General features: G+C 37.4%; 1 protein-coding gene across 2 annotated transcripts in view; it reads right to left on the bottom strand.

The window, feature by feature from the left end:
- The window catches only part of Arfgef1 (ADP ribosylation factor guanine nucleotide exchange factor 1), a 97,522-nt gene that overhangs the window by 54,714 nt on the left and 20,730 nt on the right, over positions 1–22,078 (bottom strand). The window contains exons 6-10 of one of the 2 annotated variants that reach the window (XM_021644436.2): positions 18,205–18,481; positions 13,324–13,425; positions 9,263–9,438; positions 8,341–8,474; positions 3,782–4,016 (exon numbers count right to left, since the gene is read on the bottom strand). In XM_021644436.2, the coding sequence (XP_021500111.1) occupies positions 3,782–4,016; positions 8,341–8,474; positions 9,263–9,438; positions 13,324–13,425; positions 18,205–18,481 (924 nt within the window). The remainder of the gene's footprint in view (positions 1–3,781; positions 4,017–8,340; positions 8,475–9,262; positions 9,439–13,323; positions 13,426–18,204; positions 18,482–22,078) is intronic. The other variant, XM_021644437.2, reaches the window with a different exon arrangement.

Here is a 22,078-nt window from a genome sequence, read left to right as displayed (position 1 = left end):
TATTAAAATTCAAATCATTTTGGGAACGTAACTGTGACCTAAGGCTAGCTAAAATCAAACACATCAGCATGATTACTATGTTTTGGAACTCCAGAAACAATAACATTTATAATAAAAGTAACATCTTTCTCTCTCAAGAGTTAGATAGCCCCTTAACATGTTCTTATTTTGCAGAACTCAAAATAGTTATTGCTTTCTTATGTATTTTCTGTGGACATTAAGCACTACAAAGATATGAATCACAGCTTTCTCCATAAGACCGTGCATACAACACATGTCTTTTATGCAAGCATTCAACAAATATCCACGGCCACTGCTACAGTTCCCAAACACTGTATCATATCTTCCCAGAATGCAGTAACAAGTGCACAGGGATACAGGAGGCAAATACAACTTTTCATCTTAAAAAAAAAAAATTGTTCAGTTTCAATTATATCATATGATATATTCCTTCCAATGACATCATCGCCATTTCAAACTGAGTTTTTGATACATCAGGATAAGAAAACAAGTGTTAAAAGAAGAATCAATGAAACATAGGGATAAAGGTATATTTTCCAATACAACTTAAAGGTCTAAGAGCTTGAAGAGGATCCCAGTAGGCACAGGTACTTCGGTAGGGTTATAGTAAACTATGAATGAAAAGCAAGCATTCTTTCCTTCAGTTTCTAAGTACTATTGTTTAAATATACATATGATTAAGATAAACATTTATATATAAATTGTTTGCTCACAACTGCTTAAGGACAAAAATCTATCTTTCTAGATGTTGACAGTGTTGTGAAAGTTTGAAATACTGATTTATAAAACAGTATAAAAACTGATTACAAAACACAGATTTGTAGAAGTAGGAAAAACCAGTCACTATCTATAGTTTACACAATTGAACAAACAGACAATTACTATTACTGGAATACCCTATGTCTGAAAAAGGTCTTTTAAGAAAGTCACACCTTTAAATTTCCTGAACAGCTACAGGGCAAAAATGTATAATAAAAAAATGTATACTATTAGCTCTAACATAAGCATACTATCTTCATATAAATGTTCTTTGAAAGTTACATATAAACTTTTAAAAATACAGAATGCCTCAGGAAAAAAATAATATTACAAAAACTTTGAACAGTCTGATAAATGAAATCTTTATATACAATGATCCTAATTTTATTTTTCACATTTTTTTCATGCATTTTGTAATATCTTCCAAATGGAATATACAACTTATCTTGAATTTGAGTAAGTTTAGTAGTTCCAAAAACATATCTATACTTACATCATTTTTCCTTGTTACTGCCTTTTAAGAGATAATAGGAAATTTTACAAAATGATCTTAAAATTTTTCTTAATGGGCATGGTGGCACATGCCTTTAATCTCAGCACTCAAGTAGTGAATCAGGTAGATATCTGAGTCTGAAGCCTGCCTGGTCTGCACAGAGATTTCCAGGCCAGCAAAGCTACATACAGAGACCATGTCTCAAAACAAAAATATAAAGTACAAACAAAATATAAATAAATGAGAATATAGTAACAATTCTTATAACCAAACCTAGCATCTATGAGGCAACAGGAAATTTCTAAAGTATATTTCCTTTAAATTTGTTGTTGTAAAAATAAAATAGCAACCAAAACTTAATTTTATGTTAGTTCTGTAAGAATTTATATGTCACATGGCTCAACCTATCAGACCCTACAACTTATGAGTTTTCAAAATTTCCCCAAATTATCTAATCTTAAAAGAGGTATCTCATCATCAAATGGTTATTCCAGTAGTAATTCTAATACTTTGCTTGAAGCTCCATTTTATTTGCAGTTTCTGAAGACAGTGAGAAAAAATTATTTAAATTAATAACTAACCTAAATGCCTAGAATTATTTCACAGATATATAACAAACAAATAGAGACAATTTGTGCCAATTTCAAATTTTTGACTGAAAATTTAAAGTCCTTACTGTTGCATTCCCATAATATTTAATGCATGGAGATAACATCTAGGACCCCTGCACAGATGTAGCTCATGGCAATTCAGTGTCCAAGTGGGTTCCATAGTAATAGGAACAGGGACTGTCTCTGACATGAACTGATTGGCCTGCTCTTTAACTCCCTGAGAGGGAAGCAGCATTACCAGGCCACAGAAGAAGACAATGCAGCCACTCCTGATGAGACCTAATTGACTAGAATCAGAAGGAAGGAAAAGAAGACCTCTCCTATCAGTGGACTTGGAGAGGGGCATGTGTGCAGAGGGGAGGAGGAAGGGAGGAATTGGGGGAGGAGGAGGGAGGGAACCACAGGGGGGATACAAAGCAAATAAAGTGTAATTAATAAAGAATTAAAAAAAGAAAGAAAATATAGAAGAGTAATTTATAAACATAATGCAATTATTTTAACCATGTCAAGGATAGGGAAAAGGAATCTCCACTGAGCTAATGAAAAATACAATATGCATCAGCTGGGGAAATGGCTTAGTTGGTAAAGGCCACTTTCAGATCCCCAGCACCAAGGTCCTGAGGCTTACTGATCACTCATCTAGCTGAACTTCTAAGCTCCAGGTTCAGTGAGAAAACTTGTCTCAACAGCTAAGGAGGACAACCAACATCAACCTCTGGCCACCACAGGCACAGCACATGCACACATACACACACTTTTAAAACACTGTGTATCATATCAAACATAATGTGAAGGTGAAACTGACCAACACAAAAATGGCATTTCTAAAATTTACGACAATCAAAGCAGTATTTTAAAGAGTTGGGAAAAGCACCTACCAAATCATGAAAACACAGAATGTTCCTCTTAAATACTGAATTTTCTCAAGATGAAGGCAAAAATCTAACTAAAGAACTGATACAACAGCATAATGCATGCAGACATAGTTGAAATAATCTCTAATTTAGCTTTAAGTCTCTAAAAATATCTGAGAACCAAGAGTGTTGCTCTACTTTCAACATCTTGGAGAAGACCTTGGGAATAAGATGCATACAAATATACATTCTGGGAAAAAATGCGCAAAGTAAAATTAACTTTTTCACATGTTTCTAAGTAACTTGAAACTACATATTTCAATCACCTCTATAAAGTCCTTTAAAGCTCAGTACTGCATCACACTGTTCTTTTAAGATAGCCAAATTCAGGCAGGGATAATGGCTCAATGGGTAAGAGGACCTACATGAGCAAGCATGGGGAGTTAAGTTCAAATCCCAATACCACATACAAAGCTGGGCTTGGTTGTATACACCTATAACCTCAGCATCAAGGGCTGGAGATAGGTGGATTCCTAAAGCAGGCTGACCAGCCAACCTGGCTGAAAATGGAAAGTTTCTGGTCTAGTAAGATACTCTGTCTCAAGGACATAAGCTGAGTGTGACAGATGAAGACACCTGACATACTGCTACAGATTCCACATGGGTGTGAACAACATTTGTGTACATACAAAACACACTATACACACACACAATCACATGCAGAGACAGAATGCAGGCCAAATTATTAGTATATTGTATATATAAAGTGATAAACCTATTGTGAAAATCATATTGCTTTTAACTAGTACAAATTTCCTGAACATAAAGGTGGTTCCTTCATTTTGTACTCTTACTCTGTTAACCAATACCTAGTACTTCATAAATACTTGCTAGCTAAATGAATGAATAAACGAAATGAAGCATATAACACATACCCATTATTTCACATTATGGGAGGTGTTCATGTGTTGCTAATGTAACATGAAAACAAAAGGAATAGCCAGTAGTAACCTTAAATTTTAATGTCTAAATGTAGAACATACCTCAATTTGCATCTTCAGATGTGTCTTGAAGTTCGACAGCAAAGTAAGAAATATGGAAAGAGAAAGCTCAAAAACCTCTGGGACAGATGAGACTCCGTTTTTTGAGAGTGCAACACACAGATACTGCTTGATAGCATTAATAAACATCTCATTTGTTCTGAAAACAGGTCCTGCATTCTGCAGAATGGACAGAAGTAACTGCAATGAAAGAATCTTGGACCGTAACTCGTGAGACCTGAGAGGTGAAACACAAAGCACAGCATATGGACAAAGTCACCATTGTGTGAGAACAGCCTGACCACAGCCACGGCTGCACACCGCAGGCTCGAACTTCATTCCACATGCCTTCTTTTTTAATTCTGTCTATCTTTTTGAGATTATAGCTACCTTATTTCTCATTTCCCTTTCCTCACTCCAAACCTTTCCCATGTGCCTCTCCTTGCTCTATTTTTTAAAATTAAGGATTATATACATACATGCATACCATATGCTTCTTAAATGGGTAAAAATTAAAAGTATTTTAAACATGAGCCTACCACTCCCCTAGAAAAGATAAAAATAACTTGTGAATTTATGCCTGGTTCCTTTCTTTCAAAACTATACTCACTGTTTTGTTTCTGAAGTATGGTAGTAACGCTGCAACTGTACTTCTTAGAGATCACCATGAACGTAGTATATCTGCTATGCTTAGTATGTAATGGTTCCAATGTAAAGTTTTTCTAGTTACGCTAATCAGAATTCCTAAACAGCAATAAAAATAATTTTGTTGCACTAGATTATAGATTATTTCAAGCATACTGTCCCAATAAATATTTGAAATCCTTGTTACTCTTCTGAAATAAACATAGAGACTTTTAGAACTTTAAAAAATATCTCTACATATGTAAACACTTATTCTAAACACTTCTCTAATTAAAATTTGGAAAAATTTTGGCTGAAATTTTTGCTTTTTCTAATCAAGGTTCTGAGTTATACTTCTGTTTATTATCTAACATTTGAATTATTTTCACACACATACTTTTTTTTTTCTCCCAATGAAAACTATCCCTGGGGTTCAGAAGACAGACATTCAAAACTGGAGGCAGTATTTCAAAGGGAAAGCATCAAATGCCATAGGAATTATTTTTCAAACTTATTCCAGATACTGTATTCAGTCACATTCACATTCACTGTTCTTGATTTCTACCTTAAAATGTTTAGATTTGTGTCAAGTAATTCACTGATCTCAGTCTAGCAAGGAATACTTAATTTATCACAACTATACTACCTTCTTTGATATAAAGCTGAAGACAATGGTACCAGAACCTTTTATTAAAGTCATGTTTCTAAGATAGCTATTACTCTGAATGTGCTACAAAAGTGCTAATACCCAAAAATGCTGTTTTAAATGATAAACAATGAGAGAAGTAGCCACTGGAAAGTCCTCATGTTGGGCTTTTTGAGGCCTATATACAACTACCACTTCCAAGTTATTTCATATAGTCCTTTTTGCTCAATTCATATAGTAATTAGATCCTGCAGGCTGCCATTTTCTAATATATGAGTTTTATTATAAACATGCCTTAACTTTCTACTCTTATCATTGAACAAAATGCCCTTTAGACATTATTTGCTCAAAAGATCAACTTGTTCTTGTTTTCAAATATTTATTATGTACCTGTTATATGTAAGACATTAACAAAAGAAGTAAGGATCAAATGACTGTCTTATTTGATAAACATTTTTTGAGACATGTTTCTCATTACATAGTACAGGCTGGCCTTGAACATATGGTAATCCTCCTGCCTCAGCCTCTAAGAGATGAGATGACAAGAGTATACCCTCCATGCCGGGCTAAATTATACTTCTGATAAGCAACCAAGCTGGAAATCTCATGTCTGCAATTTTCATGAGGTAGTTTTAAATTTCTATTGAAGCTGGAAACTCTCCATAGGTCCATGGCTTAGCAGAGCAAGAAAATAAATAGAAACAAAGACAAAACTGTGGCACTACAAAAGTACCAGATTTTATAAGATCCCAATTTTTACATTTGTCTTGAGAAACTAACATTTGGGAGTAAATCACAGCAAAAATAATCTTCATCAATAACCCTGACTAATGTGTATGTGTACTCAGAGAGACCAAAGGACAGTGTGGAATGCCATTTCTCTGGTATCATCCACACCTTTTTTTAAGCACTGTCTCTCACTGACCTGGAACTTGCCAAGTAGGCTAGGCTGGTTGGCCAGTAAGCCCTAATGAAGTGCCTGGTCCTATAAACCCACCACTGGGCTTGTAAGTACATGCCACCATGTCTGCTTTAAAAAAAAAAAAAAAAAAAAAAACAAGACCAAACTCGGGTCTTCATTCTGACAAGGTAGGCTCTGTACCAATTGAGCTTTCTCCGAAGATTTACTTTGTCTTTGTGCGCCTGTGCCTGTGTATGGTTTCATGTGCATCACATGCATGCAGGTGCCCTCAGCAGCCAGAAGAGGGCATTAGGTCCCCTTGACCTGGAGTTGTATTTGGTTGTGAGCTGCCTGAGGCCACTGCTGGGAACCCAATCTGAACCTTCTGTAACTTACTAGCTCCAAATTGTTAAAGTAGATCGTCATCAATTCAGAATGAAATGACAAAATTCTCAAATTTTATTGACAAAGTTGTTTTTCCATAAGGAACTGCATTTAAAAAAAAATACATTCTTATTTAGTATATAAGTTCTAACCTTAATTCTACTTCTATAAAGTTTCTATTTTCAAAATACTGAAGAAGCAATAACTTATTTTTCTGACTCTTAATATTTGGGCCTAATAACCTTTAAAAACTTTGCATCTATACCTAAAAGATGCTTCTTCCTAAAGCAGAACAATGTGACAAAATAAAACTATAGAAAAATCTGGGTGTGGTACTGCACGTCTTTAATCCCAGAACTTGGAAGGCAGAGGCAGGTGGATCTGAGTTCAAGGCCGGCCTGGTCTACAAAGCAAGTGCAGGACAGCCAAGGCTACAAAGAAAAACGTTTCTGCAGAACATTACGAAGTTTTCAAAGCTTTTGTTCTACGTCTATCCGTGTATTTTATACATACACATGCTATTTTTGTGTATGCATAGATTCATGGATGAGCGTGAACAAACTACGTTTGTGTCGGCATGCGTGTATACATACAAGGCTCACAGGACAGCCTTGGGTATTGGTTCTCACCTTCCACCTTATTTGTGACAAGATCTCTTTACTGTTTGCTGCTATGTGGACAGCAGGCAAACTTCTGAAGGTTCATGTGGGTTCTAGATCTGAACTCAGGTCTTCACACTTGTGTAGCAAGTGCTTAACTCAGCAGACTAAGCTCTCCAGTTTTTGTAGTAACCATCTCTAGACGTTACTTGCATTAGAAATTCAAACACTCCAAAGACTTTTTAAATTGAAGTAGGAATGCTTACATTTCCCCCTATTTAAATATCTTTTTCTTCAAGTCATTTCGTCTCCAAACATCTTTCTTTTTTTTTTTCAGAAAGTCTCCTAAAACTATCATGTGCAATATATCCTGCTGCAACAATAAAGAACAGGCATTTTAATCACTCCAAGGCTTAACTGCAAGCAGAAATAACTGCACTGGAACCATATAAATACATATGAACATTATAATACATAAAATATGGCACTTTCCTAGGTGCTGAATTTTGTTTTCAATTGCTGTGATAAAACATTAACCAAAAGCAACACGGGGAAAAAAGCATTTATTTGGCCTACATTTCCATGTAGAAGTCTGTCATCAAGGGAAGCCAGAGCAGGAAAATCCAGGCAGGAACCTGGAGGCAGGGACTAAAGCAGAGTCATGGAGAAATGCTGCTCCTTGGCTTCTTCCTCATGGCTTGCTCAGCCTGCTTTCTTCTAGAATCTAGGACCCATTAGTTGGCAGCACTCAACAGTAGTCTGGGCCTCCCCAAATCTATCATCAACCAAGAAAATGCCCTACAGTGTTGCCCATAGCTCAATCTAATGGAGACAATTCCTTAACTGAAACTCCCTCTTCCCAGATGGCTCCAACTTGTGTCAAACAAAACAAAACAAACAAAAAAAGCATCAAAGTACTTAGCACAAGTGGAGAGACCTTAATAGTTCCAAAGTTCCTCAGAATGTGGAAATATAAAATCATTGATTTATTCACTTAATAATATATATTGACACCTATTGCATATTCACTATTCTATATTCCTGCAGATCCTTTTTTTAAAGACGGCAGGGCATATATTCTAAAACTTTGGGACCATACTATTTTTGGTGTGTATTTCTTAAAGCAAAATATCCCCTCCATGAAATTTTTAAGAATCCACAGGACAGAGCATGGCGGTGCACACTTTAATCCCAGCACCTGAATGTGAGTTCAAGGCCAGCCTGGTCTACAGAAGAGTTCCAGGTCAGCCAGAACTACAGAAAGACTCTATCTCAAACAAACAAACAAACACTAACAACAACAAAAAAGAAAAGACACTCAAAAAAAAGAATCCACAGGACAAGAACAACAAATGAAAATACAACACTATATCTACAGTAAGTTTTAAGCAAAATGGTAACGACTTACTTTGGATCTGGTGGTCCATCTGACAGTGGTTTCATTGATAGCTTACACAATGACCTGAATACTAGAAAGGCATCCTTTTGTAAAATGTGGGAAAACTTAGCACCAGGTGAAGGTCCTGAAGAATTTCCAGATTCCTAAACAAATTAATAGACCATGAAAATAAAGACATATCCCAACATAAATCATTTAGCCTTTTAGTATGTTATCCAGCTGACTCTGATGTGGGATTCTCCCCATCTGGTATAAGAAGAACCTCAAGTGGAATCTGCCACACTGATCTTTGATATGCTACTCTCATATCCAACACTAAGTTAACACTTTCAAAATATATTATTTAAGATATTCCTTCTTTGGCATCAGGTATACTACTAGAATTTATCCAGCTCACAGTTTTAATCGACTCTGGTGGAGTGCGGAGTAATCTGTAAAGTCATTTACTGGACAAGGTTAACCTAACCAGGAAATTCTCTAGAATCCCCCATCTGCAAACATAAAGACTAGAAACACGTAAAACAGAGAAGCAGGAGGAAGTCCTGCCACTTCTATCCATAGTGATTTCTTTGTAGCTCTGAGCAGAGACTCAGATAACATGCCCTACATTCCTACGTTTTTCCCTGTCCTATGATACTGTAATTTTACCATAATTTGTGAAAAGAATGTTTCTCTTAAATGGAACTTCAGTGGGGGTGAGAGGTTATGAATACACAGGAAACACAACTTACAGTTGGAATGTAGCTATTAATAATTTTAAGAGAATAAACTGCTCTAAGTTACAGCAGTAAGAATGAAAGAAATCCACTCAAAACCCAACCTTTTATTTCCTAAAGATGAAATTGGCCAAAAGCATCAGCTGGGCAGATTTGCTCAAGGCACTGGCAGACAGACCATCCATTTCTTCCCCTCTAGCTCACCCCATATATACCTGAGTATCATTAGAAGAGACAGACAATCTGTCGTCAGGTAATGATGGTGTGTATGCAACAGAAATCGGTGTTCCCGGGATTCCATTTGCTTGAATGTTCTCACTGTCACTACCATCCTCTGTAGTTCCAATGTTGCCATCCGTACTTGCACTTACAGTAGTCCTTTCTCCCATGTCTACAATGTTAAGAACAGACACTCAAGTGTATCTGACTAAATCAAAGTGTACTTATAAAAACACAGAGTATCTAAAATGAAGCACTGGCAGAAAAGCAAAGTGAAATATATAGATAGAAAAAGTATTAATTAGTCAATCCAGATAAAGATGCTCATAATACCGCTCTTTGAAATTTTCTCTAGATTTGAGCCTTTTTAAAGTAAAATGTTGCAGAACAATAAAAGAACTTCTACTTCCTAGTCTAGAATACCTGTATTAGGTATTAGCAAAGCTTTTTTTTTTTTTTTTTTGCTATTTGTTTTGGTAAAACATGGGACAGTGCATATCTCAGGGTTTAGAAGTCATACAGTCTCTATTGTAACCATGGAAGGCAATGTGGCTGTTACAGTGATACTGTACTTATAAAAACAGAGGGGACTAGAAATGTACCTCAACACTAGGACACTGGCCTAGCATGCTCCAGAACCCAATTCTACCCTCAGCACTCCACAAATAAGTAAGAATTGGCATATAGCTTCTAACGCACCAACCCCTGGCCTGTAATACTCTATTCTAAAGAACATATGGGTACAGAACACTTTTATTTTCTCTTTAACTACAAGGTTTTAAAAGTTTTACCCTTTAGTTAATATCCCTAATACCACAGGGTCTTTCTTTAGTGTCTACATTTTACCTCTGGATAACATTAGGACTTCAACTATCAACTTTAATAGACTGATACGTGTCTATGACTTAGATCTGACAGGACTGTATGTTCAGCGTTGAGTCCTCAGCTGGTGAGGCTACTTTGGAAGGCACTTTACTCTGGAGGCAGTAGGCCACTGGGGTATGTCTGTAAAGGCTGTCATGTCCATGTCTCCCAACCTCAGCCGCAGCCTGCTTTCTTCCCCTTATGCAGTAAGCCGCTCCGTCCCACGACATATTCCCCAGCAGAATGTTTTGTCTCCCCACAGCCCGGAAGCAACAGAGCCAAGTAAACATACCCTGGAATTGTGAGCCAAAATAATTTTTTCCTATTAATTTATTTCTTCCAGATATTTGTATTTATGGCAAAAGGTCTAAGACAGAACTTGAGTGCTAAGTGACAGTTGCTACTATTGTTTTACTAGTAATGTAAGTCAAAGCTTTGGGGAAAGTTTTTAAGAACTTGGGCAAGTTTGGGAAGTGTGCTAAGAAAGCCTATTATAATGGTTCTCAACCATTCTAATGTTGCAACCCTTTAATACTAACCATCAAATTACTTTGTAGATACTTTAGAACTGTAATTTTGTTACTGTTATGAATTATAATGTAAATATGTAGGCTATCTGATATGAGACTCCCAAAGGAGGTCACAGCTCACAGGTCGAAAACTACTCGCCTAGGATTTTGTAAGCACGCTGTAGTGGCTAATTTCAGTAGGAGCTCAGAAAACCAAAATACTGATAAAGGAGCACCTAGTGAAGACTGAATTTGTGTGGTATCAGAAATTCACCTAGCAGCCAGTCTTGCGACACTTGTCTATATTTTGTCTACGTCCTGCAGTTTTGCAGGATGTAGAATTTTCAGGGACAGACTAATGTGGTGGAGCTAATTTCAAGGCAGCCCAGCAATCAAGCTGTGGCATAGTGACTACTGGCTATTTTTAGTCAGGCTGTTGTGAGACTTGGGAGGGGAAAAGCATAAGGGTTTGAAAACTCGCAGTCTGACCAAAACATAAGCACAGGCAAAGCCAGAGGGCAGTGACTAGCTTTGGATTTGGGGCCCATTACCACATTCCCTGGATGCCTCATGTGCAGCCACATGACTTGCTGTTTGTCCTCATGTGCTGCACCTTTGCTCTGCTCTCATCCTCCCTTTGGAATGGGAAGGTTATACAGCTTACTGTGTGATTTTTAAGGGACTCACTGCTACAAATTTGCTTCCGGGTGAAGACTTTTAAACAATGCCATAACTTTTACTACTCTGGGATTTTACAACATGAAATGTCATTGAACCTTTGGGGGCAAGGAGCAGAATGTCACACCTGAACGTGAAATGTCCCTCACAGGCTCATGTGTTGAGCCCTGGTCCTTAGCTTGTGGTACTATTTTTGGAAGTGCGTTAGTCAGCTGGAACTGGTTGGAGAAAGTAGTCACTGGGAGATGTATTCCTCACTCCCTCTTCACTTCCTACCTGCCAGGAGGTGAGCTGTTTTGCTCCACCACCATGCTTCCTGCCACGAGTTTCTGCCTTACTACAGCCTGGGAGCAACAGAACCAAGTGACCCTGAACTCAAATCTCTCAAAACATGAGCCAAGGCATACCTTTTCCCCCTTCAGGTTATTTCCTCAGTACCCATCACAGTGACATAAGGCTTACTAACACAATGCACCAGCAGCACTTGCTCTCCGTTTAGGACAAAGTCCTGATTCTACTGCATGCCTCATATACATGACATACGGATAGAAAACCCGGAGGTCAAATTCAGTGTGTCAAGTGTTAGTGCTTTCCCCCAAGTAACTTCTGTACTATCACTTAATTCTATCACTAAATATAATATCTAACGTATAGAGTTTTACCACTGGAAGGCTACCGATGAAGAAAAGAGGTAACATCTTAGAAAAGCATACTTTTGTGTTGTCCTTTGCATATTTTTGGTATCTTACATTTTAGGAGTGTTTCTATTCAGAGCTGATCAACGTGACTCACTGAGTCCTAACACTTGTACAAGCAGTTTGCACTATGGTGAACCAACTTTTCTTTGGAGAGCCTGGAATTTTAGTACATATTAGACAGAAAGATACGATGTGACAAAACCCTGGGTCCTGAAGTCCCAAATACATATTAAACATTTTGCTAATATTCAAAAATTTGATACTGGAGGAACTATGAATATCGCACATAGCTTCACCGTCTACTGAAAGCATACACCTCAGTTTCTTCTAGACTCTACCTTATCTATCTCATCTATTTCTTCCTTCAATGTTATTACTCTGTACCTTTGGCTGTAATAAAACCTATCAATGAGGACAACGCTATGTTGAGTCTTGTGAGTCTTCTCAGTCAATCTCCACACTGCAGAATAGCCCTAGACTGTGACATACTTACTTTCTCTTCTTCAGCTACTTAAATGGCTATAAAGTCTGTTATCTTACTTAGCATTCTCTCAATCTCCACTCGTACTGTAATTAGACCAGACTACTGTGCCAGTTTCTCACAGGGCTTCTTTTTTTCAGACTTGGTTTCTTAAAGTATAGATCTTCTCATCAAAATTCTCAGTTCTAAAATTTTCAATGCTGATTTATGACATCACAGGTATTATACCAAATCACCACTCTTAAATCTAGTCATCTCTTTATCCTAGCCAGACTCAATGCTGCCTCAGTTATCATATTCACTGCTGTGACTCATATGGCATATATCTGAATAACCCTTCTTATAGTTAGCAGTAACCTCAAAGAGTAAGTCAAGTCCCAGATATGCTAAGGAAAGGCTACTTTAAAAGGAAAAAAAGAAGTGGCAAAGTACTTTAAATGAAAAACATAAAATTTCTAGAATGAGAGAAAGTCATGTGCTGAAGTCACTACAGTAACTGAAGACAAATGTTCTTCTTGGTTTGCTGATATACTCAGACACCAACGATCTGCAACACAGAAGAAGGTAGTACACCTACGCACCTGTACACAGGAAAGGGTAAAAACAGGATTTGGTGTTATCTGGTGGCTCAAAGTATCCACTAGATCTTAGAGAGCATCCAGTGTGGGTGGGGGAGGGGCATACTGCATTTGTCAGACATACACAGACATATAAACATTAATTTGAGAATTTACAATTTTTCTCCTTTGGTTCTACATTATAGGGTTTCCATGGTCAGAGGAAATCCTATAAAACAGAATAAACTCATTTCAAATGAAGCATACTACCTCCAACGATGATGTTCACCATTTCTTCTACAATGCTCTGAACAATATCATGTGGCTTTTCCTCACAGTCTCCATCATACAACATATCATTTTTAGATAATGCTTTGAAAGAGAAAATTCAAGACATTATTTTAACTGTCTAAGAAACCTCTAACAAACATGTATAATAAAACACTTTTTGAAAAAAATCAAATGTCTGTAAAAATTCTGGAGTAAAATCTTATTAAATTTTCAGAATTCATAACTGAGCTAAAACTTGAGTATTTTTCAAATTCAAACCCTTGTTCAAACAAGGTTCTATTTGATCAGCTATTAAACTACTATTCAACTTAATGAGATTTCATAAATTATTCCTATAAAGAACCAAACTTCTAATAGTATTCTAAATAAAACATGTTTAATGTCATGTGCACATTAACATGTACTTTGTACATACTTGTCTATACTAAATCTCATCCAACATAAAACTAAAATAACTAAACCTTACTTTAATATAATTATTAATGTTGCATTTATTACAGAAAATACATAAAGAGACAGAGATTGAGTTACCTGGGACACCTTAGTGTTTTGTTCACTCTTTTTTCACAAAAGAATCTACATTTCCAATGTAAAGCTGAATTCATGCTAATTATTTTTCTTTTTTCAATAAATAAAAGCAGACTGTAGAACTTCTGAGCACTAAAGCAAACACTGGAATCTGGCAGCTTGAACAGATGACTACAGACAAAAACAGGACCACAGCTGGGGCTTTTGAAATGCTGCAAGTATCTCAAGGCGGTTCAATTACCACTCTAGGATGCTTTATATCTGCTGGCTACAGTAATGTCTCCAGTGCTCCCCATGCAGACTACGATTAGACTACGAAAGGATTAGGACTTAATGCTGTTTTCTCAAAGTCTGTCCTCCCTCTAATTGCACTATTTTTAAGCTACTACCTGTCTTGTTCTACAAAATAGTGTCACAATGAGAAATTAAGCAAGTATGTTCAATCTGTACACCTGTATCATAAACAAGAAACAATAGCTTTTAGATTCCTCTGTGGAATAAAAACTTAAATGTCTTGGTGGGTATTTTTTCTATCATTTCTTTTGTTTTGTTTTTAAATTCTTTATTAATTACACTTTATTCACGTTGTATCCCCCCTATGGTTCCCTCCCTCCTCCTCCCCCAATCCCTCCCTTCTTTCACCCTCTGCACAATGCCCCTCCCCAAGTCCCCCAAGTCCACTGATAGGGGAGGTCTTCTTTTTCTTCCTTCTGATCCTAGTCAATTAGGTCTCATCAGGAGTGGCTACAGTGTCTTCTTCTGTGGCCTGGTAATGCTGCTTCTCCCTCAGGGGGAAGTAATTAAAGAGCAGGCCAATCAGTTCATGTCAGAGATAGTCCCTGTTCCTATTAAAATGGAACCCACGTGGATACTGAACTGCCATGGGCTACATCTGTGCAGGGGTCTTAGGTTATCTCCATGTATAGTCCTTGGTTGGAATATCAGTCTCAGGAAAGACCCCTGTGCTCAGATTTTTTGGTTCTGTTGCTCTCCTTGTAGAGTTCCTTTTTCTGTCATTTCTAAGCTTTCATTTCTGTGCTATAGTTGGCCAAAACACTTTCAGTCTGAAAACTATAATTTCAATGTGAGTAAATATTCAAAGCCACTATCTAAAAGTATCTACAAAGTAGTGAATTAAAATTTTCATGTAGATTGACAAAAATGTGTAAGTAATTAATATTCATAACACCCAAGAGCTGCCTCGAGAAGGTAGCTATATGTACAACTTCACACAGCTAATAAAGTTGTGCTCCAGAACACACACTCGGAACTGAAGGTTTATTTCTATGAAATGTGAGAAAAATGACTTCATTGTCAAAATAAGCCCAATGCCTTACTGATAATCCTGCAATCTATAAGACATCTACAGTGTTGTCTGTACACACAGGATGTATTCCTTTGTCATAGCCCATGTTATTTCTGTTGGAAAAAAAATTTCCCCTATTTTTTAGCTAGTCATTTTTTATCCACTACAATTCAACTAAAGCATCGTTTCCTTCTCTATGAAGGTATTTCCCTAATTTTCCTCAGCCTAACTAGCTAAGCAAGCCACTTGTAAGAAAACATGCACTATACCTATTCATGCCCAGCTGACCCTTTAGGTAGGCTGAAACATACTTAAAAAGTAAACACACTAAAAGCAATAGCTATATCTATCATCTTAACCCCAAATTTTAGCACTCAGAACATAAAACACAAAATGTTCAACATGTTTGCTGAATGTATAAATAAATGAAGGAACAAATAAAATCCCACTTTTGTCAAGAGATCAGCCCTTTGAATCAACTCTTTTAAACATTCAGTGAACAGGAGCAATTTTGGCAAAAGCAGTTTAGACAAAGCACATGGAATCACTGGTTGGTAGCTTACCTAGTATGAATGGTTGGTTTGCCCTAAGTAGTCTTTTGAAATAAAGTAAAAAGAAAACTGGAAAGACAGTTCAGTTAGTTAGTAAAGCGCTTGCCATGAAAGCATGAGGACCCAAGCTTAATAACTCAGAACTCATAAAAAGGCTGGCATTGTCACCAGGGAGGCAGAGGCAGGAAGATCTTTGTGCGTTCAAGGCCAGTCTGATCTATATAGTGCATTCCTGGCCAGCCAAGGCTACATAGTAAAATGCTGCCTCAAAAGAAAACCACCAGTTGGGTGTCAAAGGCAAGTGCTGCTCTCAGCCTTAACCAGAGAAGATCCTCTTTGCAGGAACACATGGCTATCCCAAGTGCTGAGAGTAAGTGGAGGTTAAGTGCTGGACCATAAATAAGACACTTATAACACCTCCTGTAAAGATCAAGAAGACTGCAGAAAAAGGAATGGAACCAATGTAAGTGCTGGAACACAAAAAGAAGAGCTACAGAATGCTACCTTACTTCTAGGCATGATATAGCCATTACAATCATGGACTCAAAGCAACTGCACTTTCCTATATGCAAATAGCACAGGAACAGGACTGTTGACAGCCAACCAGATGCGGGAAGGGCTCAAGAGATGTCCTTCCCCCAGATCTGACTGAACTAGTGATCACTGATAGATTCTGGAAACTGGGAGTCACTGCCACGTTTAGTACTCACTGATGAGCCAAGTACTCTCCAATAGTGAAGCAAACACTCAATCACACAGATGGCCATGGTCAAAGCATGTGTCAAAAGCAAAAACATGACTATGAAAAGGCCTTCTACAGGGCAGAGGGGCAGAGGCTGGAGCAGTCAGAATACACTGTACACATGCAAACTAGGTGTGGAGGTGTACACTTATAACACCAGGGTTTTGGGAGTGAGGGAGTAACAACAGGCAGATCTTTGTGGGGTGGGGATCCTCTGGCCAGACAGCCTGGCCTCACTGCTGAGGCTCCAAGCCAGTCAGAGTCCCTCTTTCAAAAATAAAATGGGCAGCACTCAAGGAAAGATGCTTGAAGATGGTTGAGTTTTTGCTTCCACACACATTTGTAGAGGGCACATATATTTGTGCCGACACATATATTTATACTGAGTTCTAGAAAACCTTGACTTTTAAAAAAAAGTCAAAGTGAAATAAAAACAGATTTTAGATGAAGTCTAACTAAACCCTATTTATCTACATCAGAGAGGAACACAGTTTCTATCATTTTTCAAGTCAGGCTAAGGGACAAAAAAAGTAAACGACTCAAACTTCCTGGCAGGCTCAAAGAATAAAGAGAAAATTATTTCATGTGTTTATTTCTATTGAAAAATGTATACAAAATTAATTTGTATGACAATGTAACTTCTCTTATATAGAAACTTTCATGGAAAATGTATCATAGGACTAGGAAGATAGCTCACTGGGTAAAGTTCTTGCTGTATAAGCATGAAGACCTGAGTTCAAATCCTCAGAACCCATAAAATGCCACAAGTCTGTAATCTGTTCTCCAACAGTGAGATGAAAGGTGGAGACAGGAAACTCCCTGGAAGTTCCCAGGCCAGCTAGTCTGTCTTAAGCAATGGGGAAAGGAAAAGACGGATAGCCAAAATGTGTCTTCTGACCTTCCACATATGCACTGTGGCACACTTGCATCACCCTTACACACTCATCATGTACACACACACACACAGATTAAAAATATTAAAAGAGAGAACTTTAAACTTGCTGACTATTGCTGATATAAAAACATTTTTAAATGAACTTTTTTTGTATGTTACTTGGTTAATCAAAATTGTTTTTATATTTATTTTTGTTACTTTTTTCTGAAATAGGTTCTTGCTGTATAATCCAGGCCAGCTTCAAAGACATGATCTTCTTGGCTCTGCCTTCCAAGTACTAGAATTACAGAAATGATTCTTTATCTTTTGTTTTGTTTTTTGTTTTTCAAGACAGGGTTTCTCTGGCTGTCCTGGAACTTTCTTTGTAGACCTGTCTGAGCTCGAACTAACAGAGATCCACCTACCTTTGCCTCCCAAGTGCTGGGAAAGGCATGTGCCATAATTGGCTAACACAGCACTTTATGAACTAATAATGATGTTATAGTTTCAACAATATACTAAAAGCCCTTAGTGAATGGATCTTTTGTTTGCTATAAAACTAATGTGAAAAAGAAAACTAAAGTAGCTATGTAATTTTGTAATAGGCATCTATGATTCTTTTTAGAAAAGTGTCTCTCTTCCCAAGGAAGTCCATATATCACACTGTTTGTCAGAGGCTAATGAAGGTGCATCATCAAGAGATACTGTGCAAGTTGAAGCGAGTTAGCTTTACCACTGATAGAAAAGATCACAATTGTCACAAACTATCTGCTAACATTAAGTCATGGTTCCACATTTCAACACTCATCCCAATTCTTCCCTTAACATGCACACGCCCACAGCCCCATCTCAAGATTACTTTCAGCTGCAGTTGCCTGATCAGCTTCTGTCTGTTCATTTTCTGCACTTGAAACATCAGATCCGTTTTCAGGCTCTGTATCATCTTGCAGACTTTTATCCATATCGTGTGTTTGGGGATCAAGGTCCCCTTCATGTTCTTGAGATATGTGATCAACAGTCTGAGGTGGCAAATATCTAAGATGAGGTGACTCGGGCTCATGATGGCTTACTGGAGACTGTAAGAGATGCTGCTGCTGCCGGTGCCTTTCTCTTTCCATTTGTTTGGCTTCCTGTAACTGGAAAAGAAACAGTATTACTCTGGAAATTGGTGCATAAGAACAGAGAGGAAGTCTTCACTAAAATATATTTATTTGCCTATATTTAGTGTTCATATTTTACTATTTTTATTTATGTTTGTGTCTGCAAGAGAGAAGGCCAGGTGTGGCAGTGCTCATGAAGGCAGAAGAGGGTGTTGGATCACAAGCCGACTGAGCAGGGCACTGGGAACTAAACTGGAGGGATCCTCTGGAACAGCAGCGGGAGCTTAAAATGCTAAGGCTACTGGGCCATCTCTCCAGACCTTGAATTTGCTGGGTGATGCAGTAAAATGAACTAGCTAAACAAAACAAAAACAAGTTTAATGCTGCCAAGTAGTAACTGGATTGTTGCCAATAATATATTTACCTAAAGACAAATAAAAATTCCACAAAAAAGAAAATACAACACACACACATACTTATTCATATTCATTCTCCCTCTCGCCCTCCCTTTTGTCTATGTATCTAGAAATTAAGTCTAAAAACATACACAAGAAATGTCTCTATGGGGTGGAGACTAGGAAATGATCAATGGGAAACAAAGAGTATGAACTTTTCAGTATGTACCCTTTCCTAACATGATCTGAAATTATCATATTAAACACCTTTTAATTTAAGCAGTGTATTAAACCCCTATTTAATAAGTAAAATTGTCATGAGGTTTTACATCATTTTGTCCAGTCACGTAGTAAGCATAAAAGTAATTATATCTATCAATGTTTGACTTTTATTTTAGAAGATCTGTCTTTTTGTGTAAATAATACCATCTAATGTATTGGCTCACTTAATGAAAACATCAAGCAGAATCCTAGTATTTTTTAGAGTTCTATTGCTTCTCATATATTTCTTTCAGTCTTCATGAGCTGATATGAAGGATTATCACAGGATTAATTTCCACAAAGGTAAATGTTTTACAGTATCAAATATTTCATAATCTTCAGAAATATTTCAAATTATATAGAATTCCATACTTATAAAAATAAAATTGAATTAAGTGATTCTAATGTCTAAAAAAGTATAAGAACCTTATAGTTAAGAGTCTAAAATTCTTATTTTACAAAGACTACTGGATACATAATTAGAATAAAAACAAACATCTGAGACCAGTATGTGGTTTGCTAGTATCAGAGGGCTCTGAGGACATCCCCTTTCAACTCAGTGCACATGTGCCACCAATTCAATCAATAAATCAGGCTGCTCTCAGCTCTGCTGAAAGAAGCCTCCTTTTGCCGTGGGAAGTGGTTAACGAAGAGACTCCTAACTCACTGGAGAGCTAACAGTAAGTGATGGCTGAATGCTCGCCCCAAACCAAACAGCTACAGCAACCTCTCCTGCCTAGGGGCCAGGGAATTTGGAGAGGAAAGAATGTGAGAGTCAGAGGGTGGGGTAGAGTGCTATGAAATGCATCTTTTAGACACATGTTGCGGCCATTGTACAGTAGCTGTGGTTACCTGCAAAACATGTGCAAGGCAAATCAGCCAGTATTCTAGTGTAGATGGAGGAGCTCATGAGCTCTGCACCTCAGTGAGAAACTATTGGCAATGAATGGCTGCTAGGAAAGAGAGAATACATTTTCTTCAGGGATGTGACCACTGGTAGGTTTCCCATGCTCCAGTGGATATCCCCATGCCCATGTGACTGTGGATAATACTAACTGGACTCAGTTTTTAAAAGGGGGGAGGTAGAGGAGATGAACCAGGCAATGGCAATGGGAAATGGGAGGAAAATGATTTTTTTTGGGGGGGGGAGGGAAAGAATGTGGATATGACTAAGTAAGATACATTGTATGTGTATAAAATTTAAAGAACAAACAATACCGAAATGAAAATAAAAGCCATATTTCAGGCTGTTTAGAGAAAGAAGTTATAGTAAATCAAGGGGGAAGGCTAAAATGAACTCTATGATGGTGAACTGGAATTGGAAATGTTAGTACATATATGACTTTAAATATATACATAAGAGGTTCATACAAGTGTAGAGGTTACGTGGAAGAGAGACTGAAATATAGGCATATTTTCTAGCTATATTTGCTCAGAGGCCAGAATTCATAACTCAAAGACAACAAATACACTAGGTAGCTTGGTGAATTCCAGATTTTGGTTTCTAAATAAATATCCTTGCCTAACTGAAGGAGCTAAGCTCCTTGGTGAAATAGTTGATTTTGATTTCAAAGCTGAAAAGGGTAAAATTAAAAATGAACACAATGACAACAAGTGACTGAGTGTTCAATACAGACGGGACATCCATTATTCTAGCCGTCCTGGAGCTCAGGGAACATCATGGAAATGGAGCAGAGAGAGGCACAGAATGGCAAGGAGTGCTGTGAAATGCTGTCCTCTGAACACAGCATGGCTGGCACACAAATATACTAGTGGCAGCCGAAAGACCAAACCAGGTACAGATTCCAGAATGGGATGGGCAGGAATGTCCGAGGTATTACCGCCCATGCCCCAGGGCACAATTGCTGACCACTGACAGCACTAACTAAACTCAGTCTGCTAAATAATTAAAAAAGGACATAAAGTTGGGAGAAAGATATAATGGGAGGGGCTGAGAGGAATTCAAGAGGGAAAAGATAGATGTTATCAAGACATAGTGTGTATTTATAAAAAAAAAACTTCAAAGAGAATTTTTTTAATGAGCATAAAACATCTTACGATTCCAGAAAAGTATGGAGGAATTTACAACAGAATGGGATCTTGTCAAATAACATAGGCAATAAAATGATAATAATATTATACATAAAATATTATACATAAAGACCCAGGAGTAGTTTGACTTAAAAAACTGAATAAATAGGTACATTAAAAAAAGAGGACACTAGCTAATAGAGAAGGAAGGAGAGAAACAGAAAAATAGCACCAAGGAAACAATTATTCCCAAGATCTACTACAAAAAGATACTAAAATGGAGTCTTGGGGGAAAATAAAGTATTGGATAGTCTCAAAATACTTCCCAAGATATCTACTTAATACAAAAGAAAGATTAGGAACTTCATACTGGAAGAACCTGACACACACACACATATATTTAAACAAAACCTTTTTTAAAAAATTAATTATATACACAATATTCTGCCTGTATGCCAGAAGGGGGCACCAGATCTCATTATAGATGGTTGTGAGCCACCATGTGGTTACTGGGAATTGAACTCAGAACCTTTGCAAGAGCAGCCAGTGCTCTTAACTTCTGAGCCATTATCTCCAGGGCCTTTCCACGCCCCCCAACCCCATATACTGTTTTTAAAGCTTTACTCATATGTAATTGGGTGTTTTGTGTATATATGTCTGTGCAACATAAGCAAGGAGGCCAGAAGAAGGTGTAGGACCCCCTGAAATTAGAGTTGTAAGTCGTTGTGAGCAGCATACAGGTGCGAGGAATTGAACACTGATCCTCTGCAACAACTAAACTGTCTCTCCAGCTCCTGACAATTATATTCTTAACCAAGTGATCAAGGTTAATACCACCATCAAAAAAGGTATCATCATCTTCTTGATGTGATGTATGTGAAAGGAAACAGTTTTAGCCAAAAAATGCATAACCTCACTCTAATCATGAGAAAAATGAAATAAAGCA

The sequence above is a fragment of the Meriones unguiculatus genome, chromosome 6 (genome assembly GCF_030254825.1).
Source record: "Meriones unguiculatus strain TT.TT164.6M chromosome 6, Bangor_MerUng_6.1, whole genome shotgun sequence".
Classification (NCBI taxonomy): Eukaryota; Metazoa; Chordata; class Mammalia; order Rodentia; family Muridae; genus Meriones; species Meriones unguiculatus.
The sequence above is the reverse complement of the archived record's forward strand: the minus strand, read 5'-3'. Positions and strand labels throughout refer to the sequence as shown.